Source organism: Lissotriton vulgaris, chromosome 2_1 (genome assembly GCF_964263255.1).
Source record: "Lissotriton vulgaris chromosome 2_1, aLisVul1.2, whole genome shotgun sequence".
NCBI classification, from domain to species: domain Eukaryota; kingdom Metazoa; phylum Chordata; class Amphibia; order Caudata; family Salamandridae; genus Lissotriton; species Lissotriton vulgaris.
In genome coordinates this window covers 1292056553-1292076213 of record NC_141687.1, presented here as the reverse complement: position 1 = coordinate 1292076213, position 19661 = coordinate 1292056553, and the positions used below count along the sequence as shown (strand labels likewise).

Sequence of the window (19661 nt, the reverse complement as noted above, 5' to 3'; positions counted from 1 at the left end):
AAACGACTAGGAGTGAAACTCTGCCTGTGATAAATAGGCAGGATGTTGTCTTTGTCTGACATTTATGTGGGAAAATCTGGTGTTGTATGGAAGCTTGCACTGAAAGAGCTTTGGCTATGTTTTGTAGCGGATAAAGCAGTCACAAATCAAAGACCATGTGCTTAGCGTGTATGTAAAACTCTGAGAAAATGACAGGTGTAAAAAAAGAACAAACGGAAAAGCGTTTTCAATCTGTTATATTAACTCATAAGTGACGGTCAAAGTGTTCCGGTAATAATATTGTTGTTGTTCCAAATTGAGAAGTGGGCCATGAATGACGAGGTATTTTACTACAATCATTCTTATCTAATAAATATTTTAGCGCCTCGCCAGGGATAATTAGCACTATATGTAGTAAATACTCACAGCCCGGTCGGGGTTCTCGAAGCGGTGCGGTGGTCGGTCTCGAACTTTGTGAGACTCAGACTGCTGCTGTTCTTAATCAGCTGGATTGTCTGATCGCTGCCTGTAAATCGCTCTTCACTGCAGCGAATCCACTAAAGAGAGGCCATGGCGGTGGTGCTCGTAACTAGTATATTTTTCTGTACAGCGCGGGGACTGGCTGAAAAAGATTCCCAGGGCCGTCATTAGCGCTTTCGCGCGCTACCAGATTGACGGCCCTGGGATCCACATACACTGTAGGCCGAGCCCTGCACCACCACTAAGGTAGGTGGTGCAGTATTTGCAAGCATGTGCGCTTGCACTTTCCAACACGTGTGCAGTGCCAGCTGCTCAGTTATAGCCGGACGTCGGGGGTGACGGGTGACCGGCTTGTACATCACTGTCCCTTTCAGTCCCGACTGACTCCCTACCAAAATCCTGCGCAGCCGCCGCCCGCAACTTAGTGCCGCCTGGGGCGGACCGCCCCCCTCGCCCCCCCCTAGCTACGCCAGTGGCTGGAGGGGACGCGCGCATTTTTTATGCAGCGTTTTGCGCCGGCCTGCGACCAGGAAGTCAGGCAGGCCGGGCGGGACAACCGGAAGTAGGAGGGCGGGAGCCTACCCCGCCTCCCACGGAAGAGCCGCGATTGTTTGGCGCACCGGAGCAGGCAGGAGCCTACCCTGCGCTCCGGTGCCGAAGAAGGGAAGAAGAGTCTTGCTGCCGGTGGGAGCCGCTGCACTGAGGATGCCGGTGAGTGGGGCTTCGCCTTGTTGGGGGGGGGGGGGGCATCTGTGTGCGCGCGCGGCGGCGGACTGTGTATGTGTGTGAGCGTGCATGTGTGTGTGTATGTGTCCTGGAGTCTGTGTGTATGCGTGTGTGTGACGGGGGGGGGGGGTTGCCTGTCTGGGTGCCTGCGTGTCTGTGTAAGTGTAAATGCGTGTGCGTGTGTGTGGAGCCGAGAGGAGAGGGGCTGGTGTGTGTGGAGGGGTCTCTGTGTATGCGTGTAGGTGACGGGGGTGTGCGTGTGTATGTGCGCATGCGTGAGTGCTGTGTATGCGTGTGGCTGTGATGTGCGCATGCGTGAATGTTGACGCGCGTGCACGCAGCTCAATCCAGCCAGGATAAGCTCGTCACAGTTTCTTGTCCCTCATTCCCCCGTGTCAGGCAGCTTTAAGTCTCCAGCCTGGACGCATCCTTCGGATGCGATGTCCAGGCGAGACCTAAAAATGTGTCATTTACAATACCAATAGCTCAAACTTTCCTAATGCGAGACCTATTGCATTGCAAATGCTTGTTTTGGTTAGGCACAGGGAGATTAAGTGATTTGCCCAGAATCACAGGATGTTCAGCGTCACTGCCGAAACTCGAACCCAGTTACCCAGATTCGAGGTCTACCGCCTAGCCGTTAGGCCAACTGCTCTCCCCAAGATACTTTCCTGTATTGACTCCCTTGTCAGTGATGGAACTGGGTCTATAGGCAGCATTGCTATCGGCTTCAAAATTGATGCCAAAGAAGGCCCCAAGAGAATTAGAAATGTCACCCTAGCCCGTTTCAACTTCGCAATGGAGCCAAAGCTACTGGAGGTGCAGCACAGCATTGGGAAGGCAGAGTTAATCTTACTTAGATTCACACTAGGGATCTGCAGAGTACAGCAGATGTGAGTGGCTGATGTTAACTGTGCTATTTTACAGCTATTAAGCTCTTTGAAAGGTCTACATATTTTAAGGAAATGAGTCAATTTCTACCCAATCTTCACTTTCATACTGTGATACACGCTACAGTTTAATCTATGTTTCATCCAGGTAACTTTCGTGGAAGTTCCTTTATCATCTTCAACCCCACTGAAATCAGTAATCAAATGTCACACTCCAAAATCATCATACCACCGCATGTAGCACTAGCATTAGTCTAACTTTAGGAGAGTAAATAAGATTACCCAAACTAAGGAAACCCATAAGAAATCATTGCATTGGTTGAACAGGAGTATATCTGGGCAATACAAAGTAAGTGTAAGTCACCACGAGCCAGGATCTGTGTAATGGGTAGGGAAACCGAGCAGGTACGGATCAGTAGGGGGACAATGCAGGGGTGCCCTTGCTCCCCGTTACTATTTGCAATATATATTAATCCTTTTTAGTCATGATGGAGCAGAATGAGCGTATCAAATCTGTTAGAACTGGCTATTTCTGGTAGGCTAAGGCTGACGCCAAAGCCAGGCAGAAACCACCATTCTAGTCAGGGCAAGGGAGTCACACGCCAATATAACCCCTGCTCACCCCCTGGTAGCTTGGCACGAGCAGTAAGGCTAAACTCGGAGGCAATGTGTAAAGCATTTGCGCCAGCACACAACAGCAACAACATACTAGGCACACCACAAAAGGAACTCCACACAAGGTTATTATAAAAATAACTTTTGTATTGTAAAAACACATCAGATAAAATCACACATATACATTGTGCCAACTGGCATGGGCAATATTCACATGGGATTATTTACACAGGACAGGGCCACGTGGGCGCCTGTCAGAATCAGATATAGCACTTCTAGAATAAAGAAAAATAAACATAAAATGGTAATCAAAAGATCACAACCAGTATCCACTGGTAACAGGAACCAGGACCTCACTAGGACCACCTGTACTAAAAGAACAACCACCTAAGAATAAAATACATTTAGGGGAATAAACAAGAACACATTACCCATGATGCATGAAACACATTCAGAGGAGTAGTAAAGGAAAAACACATGATGCCTAAAACATTCAGAGGTGTAAGGACAACCACCTAAGTATCACACAGCGTTTAGGGGTCTAGGAAAGAACACATTACCCATGATGCATAAATATACATTCAGAGGAGTAGTAAAGAGAAACACATGATGCATACACCTACACATTCAGCGGTGTTAAGAACAAAGCACATGATGCAATAAAATACATTCAGAGGTGAATAGCAAGAAGACACATGATGCCTAAAACATTCAGAGGTGCCAGAGCAATACAATAGCGCAAAAATCACATAGTAGGCAGTTACCATCCTAGACATAGCAGATAACCACATTGCGCACAACTTACATAAGCCACCACCTGTGGCAGTCCCTAGGCCAACTGGCCTTGTTGGGGCAAAGGTGCCCTGGGTCCAAATGCCAGGGCGCGCTGCCAAGCAGCGCCAATCAGGGTGCGCCACTGGCGCAAAACCTAAACGTAGCAGGTGCCCACTACTTGCTGGGCAGCTGGGAATCATCAAAACTGCGCCAGGGCCCTCACTGACCCTTAGGCGCAAACTGTGCTCAATCGTTGGAGCCACACAGGTGCTTACACCACACTGCGCAGAACGTTGGAGCCACACAGGCTCTGGAACTATGTGTCCCAAGGGGCCCTCTAGGAGAGGTCAATGGCACCCTAAATCACGCTGGAGCCTCAGGGGCTCTGAAAATGACAATGGTGCTTTCACTGGCACTAGAACGACACAAGCCCAGGAGGGGACGGGCATCGACAATATGCCCTGAGGCGTCCAGGGAGCCATCTAGGCTCCTTAAACAAATATGGCCTGCGTTGGAGCCACACGGGGCTCAAAAAGAAAACATGCCCCACTGTTGGAGCTCCTCTTGGGGAACTCAGTAACCTATGCCCCCAAGAGCCTCTCAGGCTCAAGAAACGCTAATGAGGGCTGGGAGCCACGAAGGCTCTGGCAACATTTTCCTTGTAGCGGTGGGGCGGCCCGCTGCCATCCGGGGCCGCCCTAAAGGTACTCCATCCTGCGCCCGTCCTCCCGCACCAGCAGAAGCCTCACTGAGCCCCTCCCAGCCCTGTCTACTCACGGGCTGTCTTCGGCTTTACCGGGGCTCCTCCGGGCAGGCACCGGCACCTTCTGTGTTCGCGGTGGGGGCAGGCACCGGCAATATGCCTCGCGCCCCCTCGGCTCTTCTTCTCATGCCGCTCTGCTTCCTTCACTTCCCGGGGCTCCCTCCAGATCACGGGAGCCCCGTGTGGCCATCACTCCTCTCGCCTCTTCTCCCGGCCGCACTTCCTCTCTCTCTCGGGCTGCGGGGGCGGGCCTTCCGGCCGGCCGCGCTGCAATTGGCCGGCCGGCCAACCACTTCCGGGTCGTCGCGGGCAGTGCGGCGGCCCGTTTCAGGCACTTGTAGGCTGGGGGCTAATTAACCGAGGGGTGGGCTCCCTCGAGTTAAATTAAAAGAAATATAAAAATAGCGGCTCGGGCACCCTCCATGTTTTTAAATTAAATCCAAAGACGCAGGGTGGCACCTGCATAACAAAACCTCAGCAGGCATAAAAAGGAGGGGGGGAATCCCTACGAGGGGGATTCCCTCGGGAAGGTCCGCAGCGCCACGCTGCTCAGCACCCAGGCTCCCCCATCAGCTGAGAACATCACCAGCATCCATAAAGCGCTCCTCCTGGCAATACAGCGCTCTGCTGCAGAGGAAATAAAGTCCTACCAGGTACTTACAGAAAAACAGTCCACAAAGATAAAAGGGGGAATCCTGGATCTCAGAAAGATGGAGCAAGCAGCTCCCAAGGAAAAAGTCCTCCAGGCATCCAGGGGCTGGGCAGCGCCCGCCCCTGGTAGATTCAAGTCAGAAACAAGAACATTTTGGAAGGGGACACAGCCCCTTCTTATACACAGAAAAGTCTTTGAAGTCTTTGTGCAGGCAGTGTGAGAACCAGCTAGGACTGGTTATAGGGAAGTCCCTTCAGTATCAGGGACAGAGGTGACAGTCGCCCAGCGGGGGGGTGGAGCCAGCATTGTGGTCAGGCATGCACAGCCCTTCACTATCAGGTGCCATCTCCTCCCACTTACCTGGCAGCAGATGCTGCCTTTCATCCATGGGCTGACTCAGACAACCTCCTGGGCTCTCCAGCCCCTGTCACCCTCAAACCAGACAGTCAATCCACAAGCAGGCCCAGGCACTCCTGACCCAGGCTCACCAGCCAATCACACGCCAGACACAAATTACACAAATATGCCAACTTCTAAAAGTGGCACTTCTAGACTAGACACAATCATGTCGCATATACCATTTCACAGCATTCAGTCTCACGAGTTCTCTCATACCAAACTCGCCCCTGCACTCCCCACACATCAGGAACTACCATGGGCATACATATTCCCCATTCATTCCCATGGGAGGGCAGGTCACTCACCACACATACACAGAGAGCTCAAGCACTTTACACTGTACCACAGTGAAAAAGTGCGCAGAGACCTAAAATCACAAACACCAGGTTGAAGAAACAGGCTAGGAAAAAGCAAAAAGTCTCGGGGTGAACCTGCCCAAAGGGCCGGGTCCAACAAAATCTATGATTTGTGGACAATATCGGGTACGTGTCCTAGCCTATGCAGACGACATAGCGGTGGCATCTTCAGACCCTGCGGCAACAGTCATTGAGATAGAAAGATTAGCTGGCATATTTGGCAAGGTCTCAGGATATACTTTAAATGCCTCTAAAACACAGATTATATGTACTAAGCTGGCATGCCCGGGAGATGTACGGGTGAGGGAAGAAGCTACATATTTAGGCATTAAAGTGAGAATGTCATTGCAGGACTTGATTGAAGTGAATTAGTCTAGTATTGTTTATGGGATTCAAAAGCAGTTAGATCGACTAGAATGTTTGCATTTTACGATGGTGGGAAGATGCAATGTGTTGAAGATGGTTATTCTTCCTAGAGTTATGTATTATTTTAGGGCGGTCCCATTGGAATTAACTAAAAACCAACTTCAGGGAGTGCAATGTATTTGTGATAGGTTTATATGGAGACAAAGAAAAGCATGACAAGTGTTTAAATAGATGATGTTACCCTGTAATCCGGGGGGTGGTCTGTTCCTAATTTTATATTTTACTATTATGTATGTATTCTTCAAAACATGCGGTTATTGTTGACAGGTGAAGAGGAATCGATAGCGGAAACACCGTCACTATACCAAATGTTGTTAGGAGTAGAAGCCAGAAACTTCTTAGTTAAGTTTTATGAACCACATTATTTTTAAACAAGCATTTGCAATGCAATAGGTCTCGCATTAGGAAAGTTTGAGCTATTGGTCTTGTAAATGACAATTTTTTTTATTTAATTGCTGGTTTTGAAAATAGCTAAATTAATAGCTTTGTCATTTACAATGCCAATAGTTATAACTTTCGCAAATGTGACACCTACAACCTGGGGTTGCACTGAGTGATGCTGTGGTGGTGCTGAGTGATGCTGTGGTGGTGCTGAGTGATGCTGTGGTGGTGCTGTGGTGGTGCCGAGTGATGCTGTGGTGGTGCCGAGTGATGCTGTGGTGGTGCCGAGTGGTGCTGTGGTGGTGATGAGTGATAATGTGGTGGTGCTGAGTGATGCTGTGGTGGTGCTGAGTGATGCTGTGGTGGCACCTCACACAATGGACGACTAATGGCTTTCAGTTTCTCCCATAGCCCCAGATAAAAGTACCTGATAAAATACACACTGCATTAGACACAGCAAATGGCACAAAATCAACTCCGGTCAACACAATATGCAAAAGCATTGGAGAAATGGACAGTCAAGACAGACCACAAATTCAGATGCATGCTACTATATAAATATAGGTGAGATAACATTATTAAACAGATAAATGGTCGTCTATGCTACACACAGACATGATACACACACAAAACAAAGGATACATTAAAATGAAAAACACCCAACTCCGTCTTTGAATGCAGATAACACCACCACAAAAAGATCATCATCATACACAAAAACACATACAGATGGATTCTTGAATGCATACACCAACATCGGTTAACACACACTTACACATTACATATAATATACACAGGCGATGATCTTAGAATGCATACAAACCAGACACACACACACTTCCAATGCACACATGCAGGGATGGGTTTTCAACACTATTCAGATATACTCTCATACAACCATGTCGTCACATACAAACACGTCCTCGCATGCCAGTGTACACTGAGATAAACTGTTTCAGACACACACGCACGCACACACACACACACACACACGCACTCACACACACACACACACACAGACTGCAGAGACTCACGTGATGGGGGTAATAGCAAGGTGGTGAAAAGGGGGGCTGAAGGTAGGAACAATGTCAATGGAATGAGTGAGGGGGAGAGTGGTTAGAGTGGTGGGAGCTAGAAAAGGAAACAAGGCTGAAAAGAGGGCAGTGCCGAAGGCATGTAGGGTCGGGGTGTGAGCCCGGGCTGAAAAAAAACCTTGATATATTTAGAAAGAGGCATTCTGTTTCTGGTCCAAAATATGTGGTAAACAGTTTGTGGTTTAATATTTAGAGACACAGCGAGCTTTGTCTGCTTGGCATTCTCAACAGAGATGTGGGGGATGCGGCAGCCCCCGGTGGAATGCTGCTGAGTACAGAAAAGAAAGAGCGATGAAAGGAGCGAGAGAGAGACAGGAAAGAGAAAAGAGAGCTAAAGGAAAGACAATAGGAAGAGAGCGAGTGGAAAGACGAAGGGGTTCAGAAGGACAGCATAATTAAGGGGAAAAGAAAGGAGAAATGATCAGAAGAAGAAGGACGAAGAGAAAGGTCACAGGGGAACAGGAAAATGAGAGAGAGGGAAAGAAGAGCTTAGATGTTCATAAGCAGAGGGAAAGGATGGGAGGAGAAGCGACAACTCAGAAGGGAAGGAAAGGGGAGAAAAGGAATGAACTACGAGGGAAGGAAAGATGATGACGAGAGGTGAAGAAAGAAGAAAGGGAAAAGTTGCCTGAAGGGGAAAAAAAATAGGAACATGAAAGGAAGTACATGAAACAAGCATTTGAATGCAATCGCGGCACCGAGCTGCAACTTGAGATGTTTACAACTAAAGCACGAGTGCTGCGGCCCACAATTGCATTGCAAATGGGAGGTGACACCGAGGGAGGGTGGCGGAGGTGGGGGGGGTCCTGATGGGGCGTGGGAGCAGACCCTTTGATGCCGAGGCTCAGACAACAAATGGTGTGGCACACAGATTCAAGGAGACACCAACAGAGAGAGGGGGGGAAGGAGAGAGCACTAATGCTGGGACAGTGATATAAAGTGACCCAAGAAACAGTGAGGCACACCAAAGATCAGGGAACCACAAGCATAGACGCTGGAGCGGAATTACACAGGACACAAAGAGGAGCAAGCTGCAATGCTGGAAAAAAGAAACTGAAGGTGCGCGGCTGCTAAAATGAAATTGTGCCGTGCCCATGTGTGGCAGAAAACATCAGAGTAGGAATCAGTCATAAGGGCCATGAGGTACCAGAAGCCGAAGGCCAAGTTCTACAAAAAAACAAAGCGCTTGGCGTGAAACTTCGGCAGGCAGACTGCAAGGAAGTGATCGAAGAGTCCGTGAAGGTTTGGAGGGCGGGACCGGGCAGGATGGGAAATGCCACTATTGTTAAGAGTATAAGCGCACCGTAATGCGCTGATTTGAAAAAAAAAGCAAGCACTGTAAAAACAAACAAGCATTGCTCATTTAACGCTATAGTCCGGAAGCAACATGGAAGCTTGGGAGGGCGGGACTGGGTGGTATGGAGGCGGCCGCTATTGGTAAAAGTGAAAGCGTGCAATTAACAAGCAATGACCGGGTGGGGTCGGAGGCCGGCCGTGAAAACAAGGCAGCGCTGGGAGGGGGGCTGGGCAGAAATGCGAGTCACGGCCTGGCGGCCGTGAAGTGTGAAGCAGTGGGCGGGGAGGTAGGAGCAAATGGTAAGGGGAGCCTTTGAAGAGCAAGGCAGGGGGATAGAAGCGCGTTCACGAGCATGTGCACTTCTACAAATCCTCAGCTTTCTGGTTTGACTGCAATAGGTCTCTCTACGAGACCTAAAAACTAGGTTTGAAGTAGTACTTGCAGCCTACAAAGTTTGGAAGATAGTACGGAACGTGTTAGGAATACCACGGTTTAACTATTACACATTGCTGGATGCGTCTGTTATTTTTCCTGCTATATTTTGGGATGTCAGGATGTCGAGTTGGAGGGCTAAGGGGATCACATTATTAGGAGATCTCTTTGAGGCTGGGACATTAGATTCATTTATAGGGTTAGTGAATAGATATGGACTCCAACAAAATACATTTTTTAAATACCTGCAAGTTCAGGATTTCTTGTTGAAACATCATATATGTGAGGGAATAATCGAGCTCCCAATAAGGAATAATCGAGCTCCCAATAGTCAAGGCAATTAGAAGGAGGGCTCGGCTCGGTGGTTTGTATACTATGCTAATTGAAACCCAACCTGACGACATGGACGCACAGACAGATAAATGGAGGGCCTGGTTGGGACACGAGGGAGAGTACGTGCAACAATCAATTGACATGGCTGGGAAGATCTTATTGTCTGCAAATCTGAAAGCACAACATTATAAGATGATCTTTGATTTGTATCATACAGCTTTGAAGATGGTGAAGTGGGGGGGGGGGGGTTTGAATGATGGCAAATGTTTTAGTTGCAGTATGGAAAAATACGGGACGGTTCAAGTGTTTTCTGATTGCAAAGTGCTTCAGCAATTAAGGCTTCAAATAGAATACTTGTCAGAAATTTTAGGACAATACATTTGCTTGACAAGAGACTTAATGCTGACGGTTATAGGTGATAATGTACAATTAGGCCAGACAACATATACATTTAGATATATTTATATTTATTACAGCCGCGGTGACACGTTTATGTATTGCTTCAGTCTGGCTGCAGCGAGAAGCCCCTACGTTTGAGATGTGGCGGGCTAAATTCTATAATATTTTTAATTTAGAATATAGCCTTTACTCTCTTAAATCACTGAAGCGTAAAAAACTAGGTATGCAGATTTGGCGCACAATGGTGAAATATTTAATTAATTCTTTGGCTTAGTTAAAATTCATTATGGGTATAAATATCTTCTTTTTTTGTTTTGCTTTTTATATTAATTGGCTCTATGTCATGACTTGATATATTGTGTTATGAATTTGCATAACTGGATATGTAATACGTTTTGTTATTTGATATGGACTGCACAATAAAGATTTTTTTTAAAAGAGTGAGAAATCATTGCATTCCGGAAAAAAGCAATAGAACATTTATATGAACGTGATTATTAATAGGAAGTAGAGTTGGCTGGAAATGTAACTTTATTTTAAGGTTTGTTTTCCATATAAAACTGCATATATGTGGCATAATGCTGTGAAGTGCTTCCCTGCCATCAGCCAAAACACAGCGCTTCAATAAACAATTTTAGCTAAATAAAAACTTGGAAAAACAATTACGTCTAAAACGCTGATAAAGACCTTATTGATTTCATTCTTTCAAATGTAAACATACCACAAAGCAGAAGAAAAAGCTGAATTTTGCAACTTGACATGCAGTTAACTTTCCAACGCTCTTTAATATTGATCCATTGTCCTTAATAGTCGGATAGGACATGCGAGATAACTTTGCTTCCAACGCATGGTTCGCTGGAAGCTGACGAACCTCCATGATATTACTGAACCGAACACGAGGCTTCTTTGGAGCTTGAGAACAAAAACAGAAGACAAAGAGTAGTTAGTTCTATCTGTAGAACTACAGAAAGACTGAACACTTCTATCTGGAACTGTATTTAGATTGGCTGTAATAAACAAAATAACGTACAAATATCTTAATAACTTAGAGCCATTGAAATTACAAAGTAGCCTTAAGATCGTTCTCGCATGTCTTTATTTAAATCTGCAACCTCCTGAGATTTTAAGAGAATCGGAGTGGCCAGAAGACATCAAGGGCCAGATGTAGGTGGGCAAATACCGGTCGGTAACGGCCGATTTCGGCCGTTACGACCGGTATTTGGTTTTTGAGATGTAGGGGGCCCTATTTTTAACGATTCTGTAAATTTCGGTAAATTTACCGAATCAGTAAATTTACCGAATCGGTAAATCTGGAAGTAGGTGGCACTGAAAACAGTGCCAAATGCCCTTAGGAATTCGTTATTTTCCATCAAATACTATTTGATGGTAAATCTGTGCATGTACACCTGTGCCATGTGGCACACATACATGCCCTAAGGGCATGTATGTGTGTCACATGGCACACGAGCCTGAATCAGGGGTACAACAGGGTGTCAAAGTGACACCCTGCCCCCCTTGTCAGTTCGGTAATTTTACCGAATCAGTATTAACCAATTCGGTAATTGCCATAGGTTCCTATGGGCCTCAAGGCCCATAGGAATCCATGGCAATTACCGACTCGGTAAATACCGATTTGGTAATTACCGAATATTACCGATTTGTTAAATTATTCGGTAAAAATACCTACATAGCATTTACCGATTTGTAAATACCGAATCGGTAAAATTCTGTATTTACGAATCGGTAAATGCCATTTACCTACATCTGGGCCCAAATTGGTACAGCATAAAACGATTAAAACAAACTAACATTTGTGAGCATCTTTAAACCTCCCAAGACTACAATGAGTTGGTTGCTGTTACTCTATACTTGCCGAATAACTTAACAAAAATGTAAATTAAACCTTGACAATATTAGGTAATGGTGTTTAGGACAGCAGTGATGGGTTGCCCTGAACAAAAGTAAAGTGGAGACTGAATAAAATAACATAACGTGTATTTGTAAAGTGCACGTTCACCCGTAGGTATCTTGGCGCTGAATAACAGATGTTTATTGTTACCCAACTCAATGGTACTCATTTTATCGACCTCAGAAGGATGAAAGGCTAAGTGGACCCGCCAGGTTTTGCACCTGTGACCACGAGTTCGAACACAGGCCTCTGCAGTGGACGAATTAGTCCACTGAGCCACCAGACCCGGTTAACCTGAATAGTGAGCCATCTCTTTTATGCAAATTAGAAAAGAAATTGAAGCAACACAGATTGAGGTGACTAATGAAAAGTGTCTTGTGAGAAAAAATGTGCTGTAACTGGGCTATTGATTTTAGCACAATGTCGATGGTGGATACAAAAACAACAATGTAGTGCTAAAAACAACCTGCCTTAGGACTTTGCAACACAGCGGTCTGTTCCTCGATGCATCTGAGAATCCCTATCATCATGTTTTTCTGCTTACTATGCATATGCTAAGTGAATGTGTTGGAATATTACCGCTGACCCCCTGTTAGATCTAGCATCTGTTGGCATGGTTTCCCCTGTCTTTTTGCTTCTGAACTCCTATTTTTGACTGTTTGCTGACTTTTGTATTTGCTGGCTTTAGGGCTCTGGGCACTTTACCTCTGCCTCTGCTCCCACTGCAGTGCGTGTGTGCAGTTTTGAATTGTCCTTTCGACCTGGAAGTGTATGCACTCTCCAGGCCCAAACCTTCCCTTTTAGTACATGTAAGGCACCCCCAAGGTAGGCCCTCATTAGCCCCATGGCCACGGTGCAGTGTATTTAAGAGGTAATGACACGTTCAAGAGAGCTTTACATGTCCTGGTAGTAAAAAACGAATGAACTCGGGTTTCACTACAGCCAGTTCTATTGCTCCCATAGGTTAGAATTGAAGATGCCTAGTAACATCTTACCAGGGAATCTTCCAATTGGGAGTAGATAGAAAATTGGAGTTTGGTGTCTCTGGACTCACAATTTAAAAACACCTTTTAGTGAAGGTGGTTTATAGATTTTAGGTCTGAAAATGCCACTTGTAAAAAGTCTAAGTTTTCTTACTTAACCATTCTGTGCCTCTGTATGGATGACAGCTGGGCTTTGTGAATTGACTCTAGACAGTCGCACACAGGACGAGCTGAGTTGTGCCCTGCATATCCTGATGGTCCATCACCAAGCTGATGAGCCTTCCTGAGCTAGAGTGGTGGGAGGAACGGTCACTTGAACCAGACTAGGAATGTGCCCATCCCACACAAAGAATCCTCCACCCATAGTGTGTCTGGTGGCAGGGCCAGGAAAGGTCTGGTCTTGTGCATTACAAACACCTTTCAATGAAGTTTCCCAACTTCAAAGGTTAAAATGGGTAGAAGTACTGGACCTCTGACACCATATACTCGGAACACTTCTGGTCTAAGGATATTTTGCCAGGAAATAGAGCTGTTGGGCAGCCAGGGTGGACTACCACTTTGCTGTTTGCCTTGCTGTGTTGGCCTGCTACTTGCTGCTTCTGTCCTGGGAGTGAGAGGACTGCACTTTGCTCTCTACATTCTGCTTTCTAAAGTTTCTCCAAGGACTTAAGTTGAGCTTGCCTCTTATTGAAAGTCTCAGGGGCATCAAAGAACTCTCCTGTAGTACCCGGGTTCATCTGCTAGGAATCCTTCTTGCCAAGTGGGGCCAATTCCAGTACCTGGGTCCTTGGAAGTGAGTTTCTGTGGTACAAGAAGAAACCGAAGTCGAGCAACTTCGGAACCAGCGCCTGTTTCAATTCTGACGCCGTGCCGCTGCCTACACTGAAACCGTGCCCCAATTGACGCCCAATTGATGCACCAACTGCAACTTACAATGCAGGCCCCGACAACGACACAACACCTCCGAAGAACCAGCACTGTGGGAACTCCAAGCCCCGCACCACTGACGTCTGTGACGCACTGTCCGACTCAGATGTCACAGCTGTGGTCCAGTGGTTCGACATCGATGCTGTGAAACCACAGCCTCGCGATTGACTGCCAACTTCATTATCGATATCATACATCAGTAAGGAACCGAGGCATCACCTCACTTACGCACAGCATTACCCCTAGGCGTTAGCTGCTCCGCCTCCAGGAACAGACTCCTCACCTGCTTCAGTTTGATTATCTAAATAAAAAGGCAAACCTACTCAAAAAGAACAATGGCTTTAAGTCATTTTTTACATAACACGTGGTTCCTTTTGAAAAAATATTTGTATACTTAAATAAAAGCACAATGGCAGAAATCAAAATATGGTAGGATGAAGTGGGAAGAAAACCCTGGGATCATATGCAAGTAATGATTCTGAAACAAAAAAAACTGTTGTGATATTTAGTGTATATTATTAAAAAACATATACACAATATAACATATCCCATGTATAAAAAAAACTAAGAGAGACATATACAGAAAAACAACCATATACATTTTATACGACTATAAATGGAAAACAAGGGTTCCCAAGACCAAAGGAAAACTACCTCAATTTGGTTTACACAAAATTTTTAAAACAACCCTTCTCTTGAAAGGATTGGATTTTACAGTTCGTTTGATATTGCCGATGTTTCAACCGCTATAGAATATGGGGTCTCATCCAAACCATAAAGTGTAAGGGACACCTGGTGAAAGGAAAATAGATACTTAATATCTGGGCCTGAAAATAAGGGCCACAGTATACTACAAGGCCATCCTGAATCTAATGGTAAAGCATGATTCAAGCGAAGTTTTATTTTAGTTCTATCACCTCCACATTCATTCTGAGGAATCATCTCTAATCCAAAGAATCGCATTGCTTTCCAATCACTATTTTGCCACTGAGCCAGATGTTTTGCTGTAGCATAATTCAAGTCTTTGTTCTTTACTTCTCTTATGTATTTTAATATTCTCTTCTTCAAAGTGCCTGTGGATATATATTGTTATCCACAGGCACATTCTATAACATAAATTACAAATTCTGTATTGCAAGTGATTTTGTGTTGAATTTTAAAGATTTTGCCTTCTTTGTCTATTATGTTTTTTGTATTAATCCCCATTTTGCACGCGTTGTAGTTGCTGCATTTTGTGAAACCATTTTGTCGTTCTTTTAGCCAGTTCTTTTTAGGTTTCTTCTGCAGGTGGCTTTGAACAAATTGGTCTTTAAGACATTTTGTTTTTCTGTAGGTTACTAATGGTCGTGGCCTTAATGAAGTACCTATGTCCGGATCCTTAGATATCAAATGCTAATGTCCCAGTTGAAGGCACCACTCGCAACGTTTAGTTTACCCTTTATTGTTTGAGAGGCAACAGCAGGCTGAGACACGTCCTCACAGCATATCATTCCGCCATGTCTGCCATACGCGTTTCGGATATGCTTCCTTATTCATTGGCTGGCGTGTAAGGGGAAAAGGAGCAGCTTGCACAATTTATCCCAGGTGATGTCAAGTTCTTGTCCCGCCCCACTGGGCGTATGCTTGCTAGGCATTATGGGTGATGTAGTTCTTGGCAAAGTGTTATCGCTAGTGGATGTCGCTGCTCCTCTGCCTCCTCAATTAAAAATTCAGTTGTGTTGTTGTGCGGAAGGGTCCTGCATGCTGTTTTCGTGATGCCGCTTCAAACAGGTATGTTGTCCTGTTTCATGTGCTTGAGGCACACGGACCTGTTTCTTATACAGTGAGGTGCGCTTCGTGGTCAGAGCGGACTTCAACATATTTCAAACAACACTGCTCCCAGTTGAAGGCACCACTCACAACGTTTAGTTTACCCTTTATTGTTTGAGAGGCAACAGCAGGCTGAGACACGTCCTCACAGCATATCATTCCGCCATGTCTGCCATACACGTTTCGGATATGCTTCCTTATTCATATATATAAAACCACAATTCTGTAGTCGATTCTCCTTTGGCAATCACACAGGTACGGACCACGATGTGGAGATAATTAAATCCTTTTTATTGCAGTTTACAAGTGCATAAATTCACCAAGCAAGTGCCCAGCCTGACTCGTTTAGACGGCGTAACAGCATTCTTGATCACATGACACGCTGGACCTATCAAAGCATATATATATTGACCTAATGTAAGCATGTGATACAAAACGCAAATTAGTTCAGAGAGAAAATAGAGATCGAGGTAATACTGTTTACCATAGTAAGCCTAGTAGGACATATACACATCTATGTCATGGATATGGCTCAATAATATATATATATTCCATATGCAATTGCTCGCAATTAGAAGACGCCCACACAACGTTTGCTTTATCCTCTTTTTTCGGGAGACAACAGGAAGCGAGCCTTTCAGTGGAAATATACGCCAATTCTTGCCATACGCGTTTCGAGATGTCCTCTCTTCTTCATTGGCTTGGCATCTTGGGGGAAAGAAACAACTAACACAGTTCTTGTAGGTAATCTTGCCTCAGTGGGCGTATCTCGCTTGGAATGCTGGATCTTGTAGTCCCATCGGTACTGTCTTTAGTAGTTTTCGCTGTGCTTCTCCCTCCAAAACTAACTTCCATCAGGTCAGTGTAAGACTTGTAATTCAGCTCACTGTTCTGCTTGCGTCTTTGCCGAACAGGCACGTCGTTTCGCTCAATGCCATGTGAACACGGCACACGAACCTGCTAAGAAGGCAGTGGGGCAGTCTTCGTGGCCAGAGCTGGCCACAATATACTCCATATGCAATTGCTCGCAATTAGAAGACGCCCACACAACGTTTGCTTTATCCTCTTTATTCGGTAAACAACAGCTAACTGGAAGCGAGCCTTTCAGAGCAAACATACGCCAATTCTTGCCATACGCGTTTCGAGATGTCCTCTCTTCTTCATGGCTTGGCATCTTTGGGGAAAGAAACAGCGAAGACAGTTCTTGTACGTGTGGTTAAATAGTATTCTTGCCTCAGTGGGCGAGTCTCGCTTGGAATGCTGGATCTTGTAGTCCCATCGGCACTGTCTTTAGTAGTTTTCGCTGTGCTTCTCCCTCCAAAAATAACTTCCATCAGGTCACTGTAAGACTTGTCATTCAGCTCACTGTTCTGCTTGCGTCTTTGCCAAACACCAGATGGACAGCCCATGCGCTGTTGAGTGAACAAGGCCGGATGTCTCCGGCCGAAACGCGTCATGGCGACAGGGTGGTAGCACAATAAAAACCACTTTTAATCGACTTGGGTCTGCACTTGCCTTCTTCGCCCGATAGGAGGATCGAGGCAAGCGTGCTGTATTTATATATATGTGTATATATATATATGTGTGTGTGTATATCTATATATATATATATATATATATATATATATATATATATATATATATATATATATATATATATATATATATATATATATGTAACATAACATAATTGTGTGTGCATATATAAAGGGTGGGAGGAGTTGGCAGAGTGCCACTAAGCGGAGTTCCATGGAGTTGAAAAAAACTCAGAGGAACTCCGCTCCACCATAATAAAAAAAAAAAACGATGGGAAATAATAAATCACTTACCTGCTCTGGCGTCTCCGGGCTGCCCTCCTCGCCGTGGTCTCCTCCGCGCCAGTCGCAAACCCCTACATTGTACGTCTTGCGAGGCCTACTCATGCGCGCACGCACAATACCAGTCCTCCGAAGATGTACAAAGTTGGGGTTTGCGACCGACGATGATGCACGTACGGCAAGGAGGAGGGCAGCCCGGAGATGCCAGAGCAGGTACATGATTATTTCCTGTCTGATTTTGGGCGTGGGCCAGGGGTAACTCCGCTACACTGCGGAATCAGAGTTTCTGCCTAAACGTCACATTCCCAACAGGCAGCGGAGTTGGTAAAACTCCACGCTGGACGCGTTTCAGGTTAACAATCCCTTCTTCAGTGGCGTTGATTATAGCAGGTAAGAAAGCACACAGCAATGCACTTAAATCTTCATCATCCCTCCCTGGTATGCGTGGCCCTCATGGAGGCCTTCTGGGATGTGTAGTGCAAGTTAATGATACCCCAGTGGGCGTGCTGACAGTCCGTACAAAATAAATCAAATAAATCCATGTGGGCTGATATACTGTCTTGATAGGCAACTGCCGTGCTTTATAGATGTCCGAAAGAGCTTCAAGCAGGCAGCTCCCTGCTAGGCACCTGCTTGACTTCTTCCCCAATTTCGAAAATCACTGTGACCTCGAAGCGGGTCTGCAGCCGCAGCGGGCCTTCCCTCACGACTTTGGCAAGCCGTAATAAATCCACCGAAACAGGAACCACAGTTGAGGGAGCCCACAAGAAGTTTCATAATATGCTCGTTTATTTCATATATATATACAAAAACAAAAAAGTGTTAGTATCAACCTGTAAATTGTTTTTTACCATTCGTATGCCTTTACAATGTCGGTCTTTACCACTACAATGTATGTATTATACAGAAAAATATATACCCTTTGTGTGTATATATATATTGTATACTTAACCTGTAAAATACTCATATTTACTAGTGAAACCTTTACCAGACATAGGTCTTTACCATTCATGCTTTTATTACGAAAATCGCTGTAAAGGCACACATGGTAAAGGCATATGCGTGGTAAAGGCATGCGTTTCATAAGGTGTTATCATTTAGTGGCTTTTGCAAATACAATAAAGGGCATGTAGTTAACAGAGATACCGGAAAACAATAATAAAAACGTGTAATTAATTCCAATTACAATTAGTTTTTAAAAAAAACACTAATCTTTTCAAACATTCTTTCTATTACCATTCATAATCGGTGAGACTAACAGCTTGAAAAGAGGAATAAACAGATTTGAAGGAGCTTCTATCTGTTTATACGGCACACATTTTATTATTAATTGCCTCCTGGCACTTGCATAGTTGGTGTTTTAATTATCAAATGCAATGACGCTCCTAACATTTATCTTGGAAAGATGAAAGACTAAGTCAGAGAGATTCAGAGGTGGTCCTCCAGACAGAGTTCAACCCACTGCGATACCACCTTATGTATATATTTTTTTTATATTCAGCTCTCAGTGCACACATCTCTTGGCCTACAAAAATGTTGAGGCACTAGGCAGCCCCTGTGCCCTCGTGGGCAGTGGATAGATTTGAACCTGGCCAGATATCGCTCAGCTGGAACAGCTGAAGCAGGCGACTGCAGCACTGTGTGGAATCCTGGTGGCGCAAAGTCGAGCCCTGGCCGAACATCGTTGGCTCCATATCGAAGACAAACTAGTAGGGGCACAACTACCAAAAAGGACGCTGCCATGTAGATAGCTCAATGGGTTAACGCGCACACTACAGAGACGAGTGCAGGGGTGTTGCTAACAGTGGTGCAGTCAGGGCCCAGAGGTGGGAGGGGACATAACTAAAACAGCCCCTTCAGCTACGAGAGGGCCCCATACTAGCCTAGGAGCTGAAGGTAGGAATGCTGGGGTGCTGCAACACCACCAAATTCACCATGAAGAGCGCCAAAGGTTAATGCACTTTAAAGAGGACTTTAACATTTGTTTTTAACTTGCCATATTAGCAGTGCTTTTTAAGACAAAGGTGAAATGTCAGTCTAGTGTTCTGACAAATTGCTGACATATTGTTTTAACATTGGGACTGGTGTTTACTTTTCTTTCCCTTACTGCAAAGTGTGAAGTATGTGACACTTGCTAGTGTGAATGGAAAGGCTGTGGGATGCCATTTCTTCTAACGGACAGCAAAATTTAAATGAACTGCACAAATATCTCAAAATAAA

The 19661-nt window shown here is 45.3% G+C and overlaps 1 protein-coding gene across 4 annotated transcripts in view; it reads right to left on the bottom strand.

Annotated features, from left to right (window-relative positions):
* The window catches only part of SLC35F5 (solute carrier family 35 member F5), a 681969-nt gene that overhangs the window by 438055 nt on the left and 224253 nt on the right, over positions 1-19661 (bottom strand). For all 4 annotated transcript variants that reach the window (XR_015308472.1, XM_086957058.1, XM_086957057.1 and 1 more), the window contains one exon: positions 10718-10908. Coding sequence is in view for 3 of the 4 variants with exons in the window: in XM_086957058.1 (XP_086813184.1) it covers positions 10718-10908 (191 nt within the window). In the remaining variant the exon portion in view is untranslated. The remainder of the gene's footprint in view (positions 1-10717; positions 10909-19661) is intronic.